Source organism: Denticeps clupeoides, unplaced genomic scaffold (assembly GCF_900700375.1).
Source record: "Denticeps clupeoides unplaced genomic scaffold, fDenClu1.1, whole genome shotgun sequence".
Lineage (NCBI taxonomy): Eukaryota > Metazoa > Chordata > Actinopteri > Clupeiformes > Denticipitidae > Denticeps > Denticeps clupeoides.
This window is the reverse complement of record NW_021629927.1, coordinates 32,569-50,089: the sequence shown is the minus strand read 5'-3', so window position 1 is coordinate 50,089 and position 17,521 is coordinate 32,569. Positions and strand designations below refer to the sequence as shown.

Genomic DNA, 17,521 nt, shown 5'->3' with positions numbered 1-17,521 from the left:
GTACAGGCTTTTCCTTCATGACGTTTTATTTTATTATTATTTGCTTGATTGACCCTTTTGGAACCCTCTTCTGGTTCTTCTCTGTTCTCCACAGGTACGTATGGTGTAGTCTACAAGGGCCGACACAAGTCCACAGGACAGGTGGTGGCCATGAAGAAAATCCGCCTGGAGAGCGAGGAGGAGGGTGTGCCCAGCACCGCCGTGAGGGAGATCTCGCTGCTGAAGGAGCTTCAGCATCCCAATGTTGTGCGGTAAGACTGCTTGAACCACAGACACGCATTTACCGCTCTTATCCTGAGCCACTAACGATCAGTAGTGTCCAGGACAGTCCCCCTGGAGACACTCTTGCTCAACATATAGTAGTATGTGCAGTTTTTAAATAACCCTACCTCCTCAAATCTCACCCGTCTCTCATCCTGGTTCTCTTTAGGCTTCTGGACGTGTTGATGCAGGAATCTAACTCTACCTTGTTTTTGAGTTCCTGTCCATGGACCTGAAGAAATACCTGGATTCCATACCTTCTGGACAGTACATGGAGCCTATGCTGGTCAAAGTAAGATCTGATGAACCCTGATCTGCAGGTTTATAGCAGCTCTGTGCTACACTAGTTTTGATGGACTCTTGTCTTTGTTCTCCAGAGCTACCTGTACCAGATTTTGGAGGGCATCTTGTTTTGTCACTGCCGGCGTGTTCTGCATAGAGACTTGAAACCTCAGAACCTGCTGATTGATAATAAAGGGGTCATCAAGCTGGCAGACTTCGGGCTGGCAAGAGCCTTTGGGGTGCCAGTGAGGGTGTACACACACGAGGTAACCCCTCTTCTGTCTGCTTTATTTCAGACTGTAGAAAGGTTCTAGGGTGCATAATCCAATCACACTGCATTCTTATAGTCACTATCTGTTCCAGAGGAATGTGAATATAAGAACTCTGGCTCCTGGTTTCATGCCATGGCTTCTGAGATATGTGTGTATGTATATAGGTTGTGACTCTGTGGTACAGAGCTCCAGAAGTGCTCTTGGGAGCTTCTCGTTATTCCACTCCACTCCGGTGACGTATGGAGTATTGGGACCATCTTTGCTGAACTTGCTACGAAGAAGCCGCTCTTCCATGGGGACTCTGAAATCGACCAGCTCTTCAGGATTTTCAGGTGAACTCAGAACATTGTTCTTTCCCAGAATGTGTTTACAGTATGAAAGGATGCCAGGGGGCATGAGACCTGATTTCACCAAACCTCTAATGTAAAAGCAGCGGGAAATCGACACAATGACGTCACTCAACGTACAAGATCACTAAATATTCATATATTCTTGTGTAGAAACTGATGTTCCTTTTGTAGGACTCTGGGGACGCCCAACAATGACATCTGGCCAGATGTGGAGTCACTGCCTGACTATAAGAACACGTTCCCCAAGTGGAAATCGGGGAACCTGTCAACGATGGTGAAGAACCTGGATCAGAATGGGATTGACCTGCTGGCGGTAAGATGTGGGGTGGGGCTTCTCATGGTGTCATATGACCAGCTTCCCTTTTTTTTTTTTTTTTTTTTTTTTTAACCTGTTTACTCGTGTCTGAAATACTGTAGCTTGACTGAATTGTTCTGAAACTGTAGTCATTCAAAATAAAACAGTCCTTTCCTCCCCTGTAGAAAATGCTGATCTATGACCCCCCGAAACGCATCTCCGCCAGACAGGCGATGGTGCACCCGTACTTTGATGACCTGGATAAGAGCACGCTGCCTGCCAGCAATGTGAAGATGTGATGTTCTGCAGCGCCATCTGTCTGTCGTTTGTTAGAGTTTACACTTCATGCTTCTGAATTTGTTTGTTTGTTTGTTTGTTTGTTTTTTCTTCTGAACATTTCCTGTTTTGTAAATAAAATATTTGTGTAAATACAAGTTCTATATCTTTCCAACCTGAAGTAAACTATTTACGGTTTACTCCGCTGCTTGCTTTTGTCTCTTTGTGCCTGGAACTGAATATGGGGTGAAGGCCTGGCGCTGGTTTTAAAGTGCTGAACCTCAGTGAACTAAATCACAATTTCCTGCATCAAGTTCTTTAGGCTCTTGTAATCGCCAAATTTTAATTTTGGTCTACCGATACTCAAAGTTCTGCAAAGAACTGTTCTGGTCGGCTCCCTGCTTTATGTAGGCCACCCACGCCCTGTACAAAGTCTGCCATTCCCCTCACATGGAAGATTAAAGTGGAACAAAGAGCCACGCCTGCAACCACGCACAAACTGCAGAGCTGGCGAGCAGATCTAGATTCTGAAGTTCTACTGTCTAGAGATTTTTGATCTGTTTTTGAGGTTGTCCTGCCCAGTGGAATACTGGTTTTTGTGCTAGTTCGGAGGTTCTTCTGCAAGGAGTAGCACTGATTCTGATTTTCAGCGGCCATGTCCATCTGTATGGGAAAGCTGGTTCTCTACTACACCCTCCTTGGCCTTTGCACGTCGCAGAGAGCCTGGATCCGTGGCCTGAACCATGTCGACCAGAAGGTCCCAAATGCCCGGGAGGTACTGGCGACCCCCTGAGCAACAACAGTTCTGCGGGATCCGTCACCCAGGTCCGTCTGACTGGTTTTACTGGTGGACCAGTACAGGATTGTTTCGCTTTATTTCGGGTTATGATTTGAGTGGAATATGAGTTTCACAACTTTTTTTTGTTACCCGGCTCAGAGTCTAACGTTTCCACTGGAATTCCTGAATTATGGAATATACTATGTCTGCTTTATTGTCATTCCCACCACTGTGCAGTCAGGTTGTATCTGATGTGGTGTGTGGTGTGTGTGTGTTCATGACCACCAGCGCTGTGGCCCCCGGGTACTACAGGCAGAGGAAGGGGGCTCTCAGGGACACCTGTGTCCCCTGCAGCTGTAACGGCCTGTCCTCTGAGTGTGATCCGCTGACGGGGAGATGTCTGGTGAGTTCTGCTGTTGGTCCGGTTATGGTTCTAGTCGGTTATAAATAAACTTTTTTTATTATTTTTTTTGGTCGTGTTTCAGTACTGCAAGTACAATACAGCAGGTGACCGCTGTGAACATTGCGCCCAGGGTTACTATGGCAACGCCGCTCTTAGGACTTGTCGTCTGTGTCCGTGCCCTTTTACAGATTTTGGCCAATAGGTTTGTGTTCATGACTGAACTGAATCGTGAGAAGATGAACTCGTGACAGAGATGATATGTCTGGATTTCTGGATTTTTTACAGCTTTGCGCTTGGCTGCCTGGACACTGGTATGGATGTTGAATGTGTCTGTAAAGCAGGTTACTCTGGACACCGATGTGAAAAGTATGTTTACCTCGATCAACAGCTCTAGGCTGCTCCTGGGGTTAAAGGTCAAGTAGATTATTTGCATGATTTTTAAAATGCAACTCATTTTACAACTGATATAAAATAGAGGTGAATCATGCTGAGCATCATGCCCAGTCTACACACTCACTTTCCTTTCCTGCCGGGAAGGTGCTCACCTGGTTACTATGGTAACCCTCTGGTACCAAACGGGAGCTGCCAACCATGTGCCTGTGACAGTGGGACGTCATGTGATCCGGTGACCGGTGGTATGAGTCTGGTGCTCATCACTCCATCACACTCATCTTCAGTTGTCTGATCATTTCCGTACATTTCTCTTTATTTCGTAACAGAATGTCTCAGTGACCAACCTGCCGACTGCCTAGGTCTGTCACATCGGTCATCACACACACACACACACACACCACACAAACACATTAGTGATTTCTTATTGAAGTTATATTTTTCTCCTGGTGCCAGAGTGTGACAGCTGTGTCCAGGAGTTGATGGACGAGCTGGCCCATGGAGGCAGAGTTGTCAGATTTAATGTCCAGACTCAACCACCTGAATGCCAGTTTAGCCTTGCAGGGTGAACTGAAAGGCTGAAGGTGCCATCACCTCCACAAAGGTACCTAATGAAGTCCTCAACGTGAATTTGAACACAGGCTGATTTTAAATACATGCTTCTCTGCTCAGGTCCTGGTCAACTGTACAGTGCAGGTGTTTTCTGGTCTGGTGTCAAAGGTCAAAGATCTTCAGGTGGATGTGGAGAATGCTGATGAGGACTTGATCTCACTCAATAATAAGGTATAGAACGATATCAGTTAGGTCTTTCTGATGAGAGAGAGAGATCTTCCCACTGAGGTCAGCTAATGGTGATGTTTGTTTGGTACTGAATGTCTGTATTACAGAACATTTCACTTGTTTTCTGTGCAGGGAAAGTCTGCGTCATCCAATGTGCTCAAGGCTCTGAAAAATGTAGACCACACCAGGCGAAGAGGCCAACACCTGCTTTCCAAAATAGAGCGCTTTCAAAGAAAATTCAAGGTGAGGTGCTTCCTCTGAGCAAGTGAGGGTCCATCTCTGGAATCAGTTATAAGTAGTGGAGCCAAGGAGACTACAGACAGCAGCGAACATCAGACTCTGTGTCTGACAGTGAAGGGCGGTGAGACTCTTAGTAAAGCTTGTTTTAAAAAAAAAAAAAAAAATGTGTAAGAAGGTCAGAGGTCAGAACTGTTGGAATAAGTCAATTCACTGTGCAGGTAATTAATACAACATTAAATTCGAAATCAAAAATTAAAACTGAACAATATTGTATTTTTCAATAAGTAATAGACACTTTCAGCTATATCCAGTGAAAAATCCTTCACCATCAGACTTTTGAACCGGATGAACTTCACGACTGGTGACCACCTGAAAGAGGCGATGCGCCTGGTGGAGATCATGAGGAGGCAGAACTGCCGTCGCCAGGGGAGACGCGCCCGACAAGAGCAGCGCAAGAGTCCCACAAACGTGAGGAGCCCCCCCGGCTTTCATATCAGACTGAATAAACAGTTACCAGAACGCAGAAACAAGCGTCTCCAGTTGGTTTAAGGAGTGTGTTCAAAGCATTCTGGGTAAATTTGTACTGTAAACATAAGTTACATAACTAATGTTCTTGACTGTAGTAGAACATTTACCTCTGTGTTTTATGAAAAACTTTAAGGTAGCAGTAGTGGTGTTTCCGGCTTGGATTCTGACCAGCATGTCCCCACTTCTTCCACAGTTCTGCACCAAATACAGAAACTTCTGGAAACTCTGGCCACAGCTGCTGACATTGGAAACTCGATCACAGCTAATTTGGCAAAGCTGATGGATCTGCAAGAGGCACTGGAACATGCAGAGGATTTATTGAGGATGATGCATGAGCTGAACAGTCGCAGCGAGCAAACACTCTGGACCATCATGGTAGTGCAGATGAGGAATTCACTTAAATCTGCTTTCGTTTATGAGCAAAAACCTGTTCTGATTCATACTATTAAATTGCCAAGACAGATCAGCAGATATCTCATTACTGCTGTAATTACTTATAATATATGTTTTTTGACAGCAACAATGGAACAATCTGGAAAAAAAACGTGACCTCATCCAATCAGACATGGAGAAGATCAGACCCCTGCTGAGGAGGATTTCTGCTCAGCTGAAAATGCTGGTTGACAGGAAGAGAGTACGAAATGACCGCACCCAATTTTAATTCCGTTTCAGTTTACATTTTTTTTTATTTGTTAGCCAGATTTATGACATCTTACACTCATCTTTCTGAACCAGCGATTTAGTTCAAGCTTTTGTCTGAACTAAACGATTTCCATGAGTGAAGGCAAGAATTAAAGCAATTAAACAGACATTTAGAGACATAGGCACCAGAAATCCACTTTGGTCACTGTATTAAATGAACTCAAGTTAAATGAAACTACAATTATTTTATACTGTATTTTTTGATACAGCAATATGAGCAGCTTGGCGCCCAGTTGGATGGAGCGAACAGCGCCCTCATGAGGAAGCTGGATGAGCTTTCAGCCGCGGCTGCCTTGGAAGGCCTGGTGAGGCAGGCAGAGGAGCACGCTCACAACCTCAGCAGCTTGGCCTTGACCTTTCACCTGTGAGTCCAGTTTTTATGAATGGGTGACATTTAAGTAGCATCATCATCATTCTGGTTTTTGCTCACTAGAGAACTGTTCAACATCATGAACAGCACAAAGGTTCTTGACGCCATTGAAGTGATCAGCGTCTTCACAGACATCAGGAACATCATTGATGAGGCTGAGACTGCTGCCAACCAAGCAGAAGACGCTGCAGACGTCGCCCTGAAGGTGAATAAATCAGAGATTGAAGATCTGAAGATTCTGGCAGATTGCCGCTGGGATATGAGATGGAATGTTTTTGAGGAATGCTGCATGTAATCATAGCTGCTGAACTTCAACATTGAACTGCACTGATGTTCAGAGACCATGATGGTAGATCCCACGTTGACTTTTCGATTCTATACTGCTTCCTCTGATTCAGACCACTTCCACCAAAAATAAATCAGGTTCTTTCTGTAGAACATGACCTCCAGGTTTAAGCCAAATAGATAACAGTGATGTGTGGACTAGGTTTGTATGATATGCAGACTGGTGACTCTTGATATGGATATTTTTTTTATTGTAGAACATTGGGAAACAGGATCTAACCAGAAGAGCCACATCACTGGTCCACACTGCAATGAACCTGCAAGAAAAATCCATGGAAGCCATGGATGATCTCACAGGTGAAGGAATAAATTTGTGAGATTATTGGTCTTCTCCGCGGGTCCTTCAACCCAGGTTCTTTGTTGGAGGATGCATTGCTCAAGGCTGAGAAAGAATGAAGACCTCAAGGACTCAGTCACCTGCCGCAGAAAGGGGGAATCTTTAATGTTCACAGAAGACAACCACTAGCACTCTGTGTACATATTCCGCTGTTTCAGTCGCTGTGCTCAGCTCTTTTTATAGGTACTGACAACCCAACGTCTTTTGGGCGTGGGGTCTTCTTTTGGTGTCTTCTGCGTTGTTCTGTACTGTCTTCTAGGCAGGGCAGATAACCCCTTCAGCAGGGTCAAACCACAAGGTGCAACGTTTGACAGTTGTTAACACTGTCGGGTACGGTTTCTTGTTTCACTTCCTCTTTGAGTGAGTCTTTTGTTCCTTTGTTTGCACGGACATCTGATAACAGATGTTTTACCAGTCTTTAGCAAAGTAACATATGTCAAAGCAGTATATTTCTACAATTCCCCCTTTTGAACTATATTTAATAGTTCAATAAAACAGAACGGACATATAGTCAAGCTGGAACATCTCCTCTGGGTCTTTTAAGGTTATAGTGAGGAGTAAACAGACATGACAGCCACCCTGCCCTGGGTCGGCCTGAATCGTCCGTAACCTAACAGGAATACATGATAAGAAAATAACCGTAATGATACAAAAAGAAGGAAGAGACAATCAAAAGAGTATTTAGACATGAGACCACAGGACACCTTCTTCGTCATCACTGGCATCCGGCGGTGGGGCGGAAGGACAGGTAAGCAAAGGCAGCTGGAGAGAGGGGTCCTTACCCTCCGGAGTAAGAGCAGTGACAATAAGTCTAGTTAATAGTGCACGAATGCAGGGAATACAACAACAACCGCAAGTGACTAAAATGGCCGTGAACACAGCGATAGAGACGAGAACAGAGACAACGAGAGTTTTGTATGTACCGAACATATCAAGCCAAGCATCCCACATTTCTGTGTTCACACCAGAATGTTCCTTCATCTTGGTGGTAAGAGCGGTTAGGCCAGTAATTGCTTTGGTAAGAGAACCATCCGGAGAGGTATTGTTGGGGATGAAAGTACAACAGTCCTTGCCAAATATACTACAGACACCCCCTTTTTCGGCCAAAAGTAAGTCGACCGCGATTCTATTTTGGAATGCCATTAAGGAAGTAGCGGAAAGTTGTTCGTGCACTGCGGCGAGGCCGTCTCTGGTGAAATTGGCTAGGAGTTGTACATTGAAATGGATATAGTTTATGCGGTCCACGTTTTTATTGGGAGTAATTGGAAAAAATGCTGAAATGAGTGGGATGTTTTCGAACCCGGTGGCTACCTGGTTAACCAACTTATACTCGTTAGGCACACCCCTTGGAACCCCGATGGCATCAATATAAGTGGGGTTATACGCAGACCCTGGAATGATAGAGCGCTTGCTTCGACCGGGAAACTGGGAGCGTCTTCCAACCTGAGGGTCAAAATCCACGGCCGTGACGGAAACGGGAAGTAATAGAGACACGAGAGCGCAAGTGCCACTGGCACCCAGCGGGAATCCATCATACAATTTCCTGCCGCCACAGTACCACCACAAATCAGCACGAGGAATGGGCCTAAACCCTGGTTGCATTTTAACGATTTCTGTGCACCAGGTTATGTCAATGCAGCCTAGCGGCACGGTATTTCCCGTGAGGTTGACGCAAGTGAAATTATTAGGGGCAACATCCGAAGAGAAATAAGGTGGCTTATGCGATGTTACGTTAGACGTTCTGGGGAAGTACTGCAGCAAACTAGTGCAGATTTGAGGAGGACCGATGGAGTTCATTAGGGACAACATACAGGTTTGGTTTAAGGGGGCAGGGACAACCTTGAGGAGGGGTCTTGGGCCCAGACAGACTATACAGTCGGAATTGATGTCTGCTGCCGCTTGCTCGGCCAAGAGCAACCAATTGTTCGTGTTCCCAGATGCACCATAAACAATTTGAAATATGTCATCCGCCGTAAGTGGATCGGCGGCCATTCTGACCGTAGCGACAGCTGAGGTCACTTGGTTAACCAAAACGGTGGGTCGAGGCTCAGTCGCCTGGCAAAAGGCTACTTGCCATGAGAGTTCAATCGGCACCTTCCATGGAGCGAGTAAGAAGAGCCGACACCCTTGCGTCAGGTGGGGAAATACCCCAGCGGTAATCGTGAGTAGCAACCCGTCGTTTTTTGGCAATTTTGCTAAAGTGACATTTTTTCTCCACAGCACTGCATCAGCGGTGGAATATGAAGACCAATCGTCCGGGGTTTCAGCAACCAAATTTTTCCATGACCATTCACCGTAGGTGCCACCTAGAGTAAGGTACCATGAATCTGTTTTAAATTGACCAGGCATAACCTTTTCCACGCGATGGTGGGCCCTGCCTAGTGATCTATGTACTACTTTAAATGGAAACGCCGACCAAGGTAGAGTGGCAATGTAGGAGCTATTGGATGGGATGCAAAGAATCAAGTCTGCTGATTTTACCCTCGGGGCCAACTGCCCACAGGAAGAAGAAGACCTTTTGGTCCGGGTTCGGGAAGGTCGCAGCATGAGGGCAGATGGGGTGATCAGGTTAGCAACGGGGAGCGGTGTTGAAGCGGTCGAATTCGCCACGGGTGAAGCCGTAGCGTTGACGGCGCGGAAGAGCTGGGGGAGGCCTTCGAACCCCAGCAAAATAGCGATAGGAACACTGGCCAGTGCACAAAAGACCAGAAAGACGACAGCTCTCTCTCTCCAGGTCATAATGTCTGGAAATGGCCAAGACATGGTTATAGAGAAAATATATAAAACAATATGAACACTGAGTAAATGCAAATTAAGAGTAGTAAAATGTAGGAACTAGTATAATAGGACGCGAAGTAAGGTAATCCCCCTTTGAAAATGTACAACCAGCCGGTTGTATCTTGGGGTCAGTTGTGTCCAGCATCTGCTCTTAGGGCATCCTGGATCTCCGGGACAGTCCGGCCTGGTTCAGGTGCAGCCGCACACTGGGAGAGGTGAAACCAGGTATCTCCTTTTCCTTTGAGCCGAACAGCATGTGACGTCCTCTCGGTGATCTGGTAGGGCCCTGTCCAACGGGGTTCACTCCATTTCCGTTTGGTCACCTTCAGGAGTACGTATTCTATCCCTGGACTCGGGGGGTTGCCTGCAGGCGGCTGGGACCCTCGGCCTGTGACCTGCGTAGAATGCTGGGAGAGAACACTTTGTAAAATGTTAAAATATGCTTTTGGAGACAGTTTTTCAGATGCTTCAGTAGTCATAAACAGTCGTGACGAAGGACCAGGAAAGGGACGTCCATGTTCTAACTCAAAAGGCGTGTACCCCGAGGTTTTATTCACCGAGCTACGAATAGACATTAAAGCCAATGGTAACGCGTCAACCCAGGACATTTTGGTCTGTGCACAGATTTTTGCCAATTTAGTTTTGAGTGATAGGTTCATTCTTTCCACTTTACCTTGTGATTGAGGATGGTAAACCGTGCCAAACTTGTGTTTTAACCCTAAGGCAGATTCAACTGTTTGCAGATCCTTATTTTTGAAATGAGTTCCATTGTCTGACCTAATGGTTTCAGGAAACCCGTGTTGCGGGATGTAATGGTTAATCAGGCACTTGACCACCGTTTTGCTATCTTCTCTAGTCACGGGCCAGGCTTCTGGCCAGCCCGAGAATGCATCTACCATGACTAGAAGGTACCTATGTCGTCCCACCCGTTCAACCATGTCCGTGTAATCAATCACAATTTCTTTTCCTGGGCACAGTGGAATTGGGAAGATGCCCAACATGGGTTTCAATGTGGGTTTTATTCCGTACAGGTTGCATTCCGTGCAGGTTCTCACTAGGTACTGGGCCATATCATGTAATTGCGGATGCCACCAGGTGGACAGATTCCTCATCATTTGGGTTGCCCCCACGTGTCCCACCCCGTGAGCTTCTTCCATGGCCGTTTGTCTTACGCCCGGAGGTAAAATGGGTCTCCCATCCGGGCCTCTCCATAAATCGGTGTTGGTGGCTCCTCGGGCCAACCACAGAGTTTTTTCTTCCGGACTTGCTTTCTCCTGTAATTCTTTTAGGGTGGCTTTGGTCAGATCGAGTGGTGTGTCATCCACAGGAGGTTGTGGTTGGGAGTCCATTACCATGATGGATGAGGGTATGTAACCTGCAGTTTGTTTCGCTATGAAGTCAGCTTGTCTGTTACCTTGGGCAATCAAGTCCGTTCCAGTGCTGTGACCTTTACATTTTATGACGGCCACCTTTTCTGGCTGTAACAGGGCTTCGGCTAGTTCTTTCATTTCTTCCCCATGTTTGATCGGTTTTCCACCAGCTGTGAGGAATCCTGCTCTCATCCACTGCCTTAGCTCTACATGGACTGCCCCTACTACATAGGCCGAATCACTGTAGATGTTAACCTTTCGGCCTTGTGCCAATTTCAATGCTTCAATGACTGCTCTTAATTCTGCTCTTTGTGCTGATTGAGGTCCTTCCAGTTTTTCTGCCTTGACCACTTCCCATTTCATTTCCTTCTGTTCTACTATTGCCCATGCTGCCTGCAACGTTCCTTGGTCTGTTCTAAAACAACATCCGTCGGTAAACCACTCAGTTGTAGCATCTACAAGTGGTTCAGCTTGTAAATATGGTCTAATGTTCTCCTCTTTCTGTACATTCTTCTCACATTCGTGTGGGGTACCTGATGCCATGTGATCAGCCATGTTTATACCTGCGTGTGAGTAGCTAATGTGTGGAGCAGTGAGAATGTCCATTAGTCGCCTTTGTCGTAATGGTGTGAGTGTGAAGGCCTGTGAGGTTACATAGGCTACGACGCTGTGTGCCGTCAGTATTTTCAAAGGATGGTTCATGACTATGTGAGCTGTTTTAGTGATGATTTTAGCTAGTCCTGCCGCATGTTGGGTGCATGATGGATGTCGTTGTTCAATATTGTCTAGCATGACACTGACATATGTGAGTACACGTCTCTCTCCCCCTTTTTTCTGGAACAGTACACCATTGACGTGTGTGTCTGTTCCAGAAACATCCAAATGAAAAGTCAATGCATAATCCGGGATCGCTAGGTCAGAGGCCACGGAAAGTCTTTGTTTGAGAGTGATGAAACATTGTTCAGTTTCATAGGTCCATTCTAACGGTGCGTGGAGATTTTTCATGCCTTTTGCGTTCACAAGAGCCCTGAGAGGGGTAGTGAGACCCACGTAATCAGGGATATAATTCCTACTAAAGCCAGTCAGACCTAAGAAGGAGAGCATGTCCTTGACAGAATGTGGACGTGGATGGTGTAGAATAGAATTTCGATGGTCTTTAGATAGAGAGACCCCTGTCTGAGCAACCATGCGCCCTAAGAAGGAAACTTGTTTGCGGCAACATTGTAATTTGGACCTGCTAACTTTGAAGCCGACTTCTGCTAGAAAGGTCAATAGTGAGCGAGTTGCTTGTAGGCAAACGTCTGCCGTGGGGGCAGAAAGTAGTAAGTCGTCAACATATTGGACCAGGAAACAGTCAGATGGGAGTGGGCATTGAGCTAGGATAGCCTTCAGATGTTGATTGAAAAGACCGGGCGAGAGAGCAAACCCTTGGGGTAAGCGAGTGTAGCGCCATTGTTGGCCCCTAAAGGTAAATGAAAAGACATCTCTTAAGGACTCCGCTAATGGAAGGCAGAAGAAAGCGTTGGCTAAATCTATACATGAGAACCAGGCGTGTGACGGAGGCAGGTTGGCCAGGGCAACATAGGGATTGGGCACCGGGAGAGATGTAGTTCCCAGGAGAGAATTGATTCTCCTGAGGTCATGGACCATACGATATTTACCCGTACCCTTCTTTTCGACAGGGAGAATGGGAGTGTTCCAGGGGGATCCAGAAGGCTCGAGGACCCCAGCATCAATCAGACCCTCAATGGTCTCGGCAATGCCTGCTTCTGCCTGGGGTTTGTGGGGATATTGGGACTGCCACACGGGAGCGGAAGTATGCAACGTAAAAGTGACTGGTGGGATGCCGACACAACCAACGTCGGTAGGTCCCTGAGACCACAGGGAGTGCGGAATGGAATCAAGAATTGAATGTGAGTCGCAATGGTCCGTCATTTCTCTACCATGAGACCGAGACAAGGCATCATGTTGTAATACGGCGGTATTGATCAAGGACGAGGTGGGCAAAATTTGGTAAGTTGAAGTGGACTCTGAGAATAGAACATATGGTAATCTAGTATTGACCCAATCGGTTGCTGCAATTGCTCGTTTTACTATTCCACCTAATTCCTTGGCCTGATGTCCAGGGTTTAGGGCTAACGAAATGTGTGGGGCTGCCTCAGCGGACATCATATACCACTGTTCCTGTTCCGGTGTGAGAGTAACAGCCGCCGCAACACCCTCCGGAGCCGCAAAAAGGCATGTACTAGTGACAGACCACTGATGACCCTCACAATTATCCTGGAACTGGTGCTGATACCAGGTGGTGTCATGTCTGTCATAAAAAAGAGTGAGGTGGGGTGGGTCAGGAGGAGGCACGTAAGGGTGGAGCTGGGAGAGCCACGGCTGCCATTGCTGGAACATTGTCAGTACACCTGGGGACGCACTTGGTTCAGTGTTCAGCATAGCCCAGTAGATGTCCGCTGTGGGAGACACATCATGAGCGGGATGTAAAAGAAACTGTCCATTGCCTTCAACCATTTCTCTGCAGGGAAGGATCGTTCCTGCTGGTAAAGACACAGTTAGGCCTTGTGGGGAGCAAGTGATACTGGCCCCCAGTCGTATCAGTAAATCTCGGCCGAGGAGGTTGACCGGCACATCCTTGGAGCAAATGAAGCTGTGTAGCAGTGTCTGACCGCCAACAACTGTGGTGAGAGGTGTGGTGAACGGCAGAACTCTTGGATCCCCAGAGATGCCCACAACTGTAGTAGTGAGGTTGGAGAGTTTACCTCGAGACACAGACTGGACGGTGGAGTGTGTAGCCCCTGTGTCCACCAAGAAGTCTTTTTGCAGTCCGTCTACAGTTATAGACAGCATGGGATCCGCCGTAGGCACCACACTGTCTAGGGCAGTCTGTGGGGTGTCCTATTGGGTACCACCCTCAAAGTGGTCCCAACTTGTCATGGGCATTTGTGGGGCCGGAAAGCCTCCCGGACCTCCACGCGGCTGTTGGAATCTCCCTCGCTGTGCAGGACGGCGCTGATATGGAGTTCCCCAGGCCGGCGGGCCAGTGGGCTTGTGAGGGCAGGTTCGGGCCCAGTGGCTGGGATCTCCACAGGTGAAGCAGCCCGTGGTATGTCCCCCGTTTCCACCCCCCCACTGACCTCTCCCTCTGAAACCACCCCTTCTTTCCCCCGTAGGGGGACCAGCCTGTCCGTAAGGGACAGGTGGAGAGTACGCCGAATGTTGGGGGTATTGTGGCGGAGGCTGCCACCCACCAGAAGGGAAAGACGGCATTGGCGGCTGAGGTGGCGGCGGGGCGACTGCGGCCACTAACTGCTTCTTAGGTTTTTCTGGTTTGCCACCTAATTCTTTTTTTGCTTGTTGTATTTGCATTCGGAGTAACTGTTGTTGCAGGTCTTCCACTGTTTCATCCTTGTTAGAGTCCTTATCCTGACATTTGTTAAGGTTAAAGAGCAGGTGTTTTTTCCATGTGGGGAAATCGCAATCCTGCAAATCAGGGTTGTCTTCCATTTTGTCCGATGTAGCCTCTGGGACCCCCTTTAACACTGCCTTCCTGAACAGAATTGACATTGGACCCGGTGTCCCTGGGTGTTGCCCTGTCCTACCCGTCCAATCATCTATTGCTTGGTCGAGGTAAGCAGGTGGGTTCTGTTTGCGGTCCCATTTAATTCTAGTCATTCCACCTGCCGCGTCTTTTAGTGGAAAGGACTGTCTTAGGGCACGATTGAGGTTGTTGAGGACATTGTATATAGGAACTTCATTGGGGGTTTGGAGAGTCCCGGCATCTCGTTCTACAGCTAACAGTTGAGATTTGGAGGAACACATGGTCAATATTGCTCTAATGTCACCCAAGGCTAGGTCGACGCCGGCAGTGTGTTTTTCCAAGGCCACTAACCATGGATGTGCTCCGTCGTGTATGTTTGGTAATTTGTGAACTAGCCCTGTGATGTCCCCTAAAGTGTATGGCTGATACACAGGCCTTTCCCCTGGCTTTCTCTGGATCAGTGGATAACCCCCTGCTGCCCCTTTCGACTCAAGTCCACTATTTTCCTCATCTTCCTCTTCTTCACTTTCGTTCCTGTGTACGTCATCCCTTTCCCCCTTTGCTAGTTTCCAGCCAGACCCTCCAGTTTCAATTCTACCTCTAGTTCTATGAGCTATCGGTTCCCTGTTCTCATGTCCTTGCTCTGCCTTAGCTTCCTCAACTGCCTGAATCATTAAATCTGCAAGTTCTTCTCCCGCGGTGTTTAGGCTTTCAAGTGATTTTGTTACTGGCTGCCAGTTACCTTTGAGGCATATTGTAATTGTTTCAGGTTTTTGACCTTGCTCAGGTTGTGATGTGGATTGTTTCCTGTAGGTAGTTTCTGACCTTTCCTCCGTCGCGGGGACCTGCTGGGGCTTACTGTGTTTGGCCTGGTACCGGGCCCCTGCATGTTGGAATGGAGCGGAGGGTAACGGTGTCGGTGGATCTGTTTTCTTGGTGTTAGTTCCCAGTGCAGGAGGGGGTGGCATTCCCTCGGTGGGACAGGCTAAGATACCCCCCATGACTTCTAGGACAGGATATATGGATGCGGGAGGTGTTGGTGGAGGTGGTGCTGTTGGGACAGGGGTGTATGGAGGTGGTGCCTCTTTTTCCTTTTTCATGCGAACTTTGGCGAGTTCCCACCATCCCGCGAATTTATTGTATTTTATCCTTTTGTTCTTTTGTGTTTCTTGTTCCTTCTTATGTTTTTGTCGACTAAACAGGCCAGCACTTTCCAACATTTTTCCCGCTTCTCCCTCTTTTTTCTTAGCTTCTCGCGCTATGGAGCGAAATATTATGCCCCAATTCCCACTGCTCCCTTTACTTTGGCCTTTTTGTATGAGAAGTTTAGTAGCGGTGGTGTCAAGTAATTTCTTTTGCTCTGCTGCCTCTTTGGAAGGATAAGTGATGTCTATTACAAAATGCATCTCGATCAGTTGTTCGCCGAGAGTACTGAGAACGCTTCCAGGAGCCCAACCATCTCCTACCTCTTTCTCCGGCTCTCCTTCCATGTTATTTCCACGGAAGGGGTTGTTTTTTATTTTTTATGAGAATTTAGTCCAGCTGGGGTTTTGCCAATAGGTGACACTAACAGCTGGGGAGCACCGTTTTAAGTCAGTGAGTCAGCACTTGAAATATCCCCCTTTGGTGGTATCAAGCTTCTACCTGGGAGTGCGAATTCCCAGGCGGATACGCCTTGCCTCTGCTTCCGAAGTGGGGGTGCTAGTTGTTCTCACTGTTATTATTCACAATCATTCATTCCCATGTGGTGTATTGTGTTGAATGTACGTATGTGTTTTTGTACTTTTATCCTTATCGAGGGAATACCTGGTATTCACCCCTTATTGAGAATTTGAGGGACAAAAAGGAATCTAATTCCCCTTATTATGTAATCTGTAGACACGGAAGAACAGAGCGTCTTTCCCAGTGTAGCGTCTGCGTAGGATCACAGATGGTTGATCTTCAAAGAACCTTTTAACCTGTGACATTTACATACCAATTACAACCCTGGACCCTCACTCTGATCGTCCCGTCTTCCCCCACTGTCACAAATGTAGCGTCTGCGTAGGATCATAGATGGTTGATCTTCAAAGAACCTTTTAACCTTTGACATTTACATACAAATTACAACCTGGACCCTCAGCCTGATTGTCCCGTCTGCCCCCACTGTCACCAAGACGATGCAAAACAGACGGGGTCTGCAAACTGCTCATCGGGGCTCCAAGCTTCAAAGCATTCCAAAGACCTCCTGCCTGGCTCCACCGTCGCAATACACAATCACGCACACACTTAAAACATATTGTCTGTATCTTGTGCTAGGAATATGTGATTATAAGTGGATCCCGTATATGCACGCGTTGTGTGTACGTTCCCTTGTATGAATTATACTAGTTACAACTTTCTATTGTACATTAGGTAAACTTTAATTACCTATAATTAAGTGTATAAGTGTATCTCTACTTTCCTACCTCCTAAAGGTCCCTTTCTTGGTGTCAGAAGGAACTTCTCGTTACTACTGGAACAGTGATGCATACCATGTGATCACAAAATACATCATACAATTTCTATAAGGTAGAAATTGTAACTGCAACAAACCACAGTCTCTCTCTGGACCAGCCATAAACATTCCGGTCAGTCGTAAACCCGGACAAAGGGAACTTCTCCCGCCAAAATGTCACACTTGTGATTGGCTATTCAGGCCACATGATGGGCGTGCCAGAAAACATTCAAAAAGGAGCGTCACACAGGCACGAATGCTCAGATTTTCTCTTCTTCCTTCCGAGACACCTCTTTCAACACTTTGACTCTTTTGGCAAAATTTACCTTCAAGAAGAACTTCCAGCGCCAGACCTAAGGATCGAGGATCGTGACCCTACCGCATCAGGACTCCCTTACATGAAACAAGGACCAATGCAAGTAACTATTTAGATGCACGTGTAAACCCCTTTTTAAGGTGAACTTAAGAATTCTCTGACGATTCTCATTAGGCTGTGGTTAATTGATGTGTAATACTGCCATTCTCTTTTCATCACTTTCCTTTACCCTGTATGTATATGTTTGTCTAATTGTTGTATGTTAGCTATAGCCGTGTTTATTAAAATCTTTAAATTCACAATCGTTTGTTTCTGTGTGCTGCTCACAGCTGAGTCACTGAACGTTGACCTTTTAAGCTACATGCTAAGTTACTGCTAGCACGCAGAGTCAGGAAAGCTACCTTTCCTGGCCAAAAGGGGGGGAT

The 17,521-nt window shown here is 46.9% G+C and overlaps 1 protein-coding gene and 1 pseudogene across 1 annotated transcript; one reads left to right on the top strand and one right to left on the bottom strand.

The window, feature by feature from the left end:
• The first annotated feature begins 94 nt into the window (after window positions 1-94).
• On the top strand, window positions 95-1,936 carry LOC114777482 (cyclin-dependent kinase 1-like; annotated as a pseudogene).
• A 7,431-nt stretch (window positions 1,937-9,367) lies between these two features.
• LOC114777481 (uncharacterized) lies at window positions 9,368-13,637 on the bottom strand. Its single transcript, XM_028966986.1, has one exon. The coding sequence runs from the start codon at window positions 13,611-13,613 to the stop codon at window positions 9,516-9,518; it is 4,098 nt and encodes a 1,365-aa protein (XP_028822819.1). The 5' UTR covers window positions 13,614-13,637; the 3' UTR covers window positions 9,368-9,515.
• Between the last annotated feature and the right edge of the window lie 3,884 nt (window positions 13,638-17,521).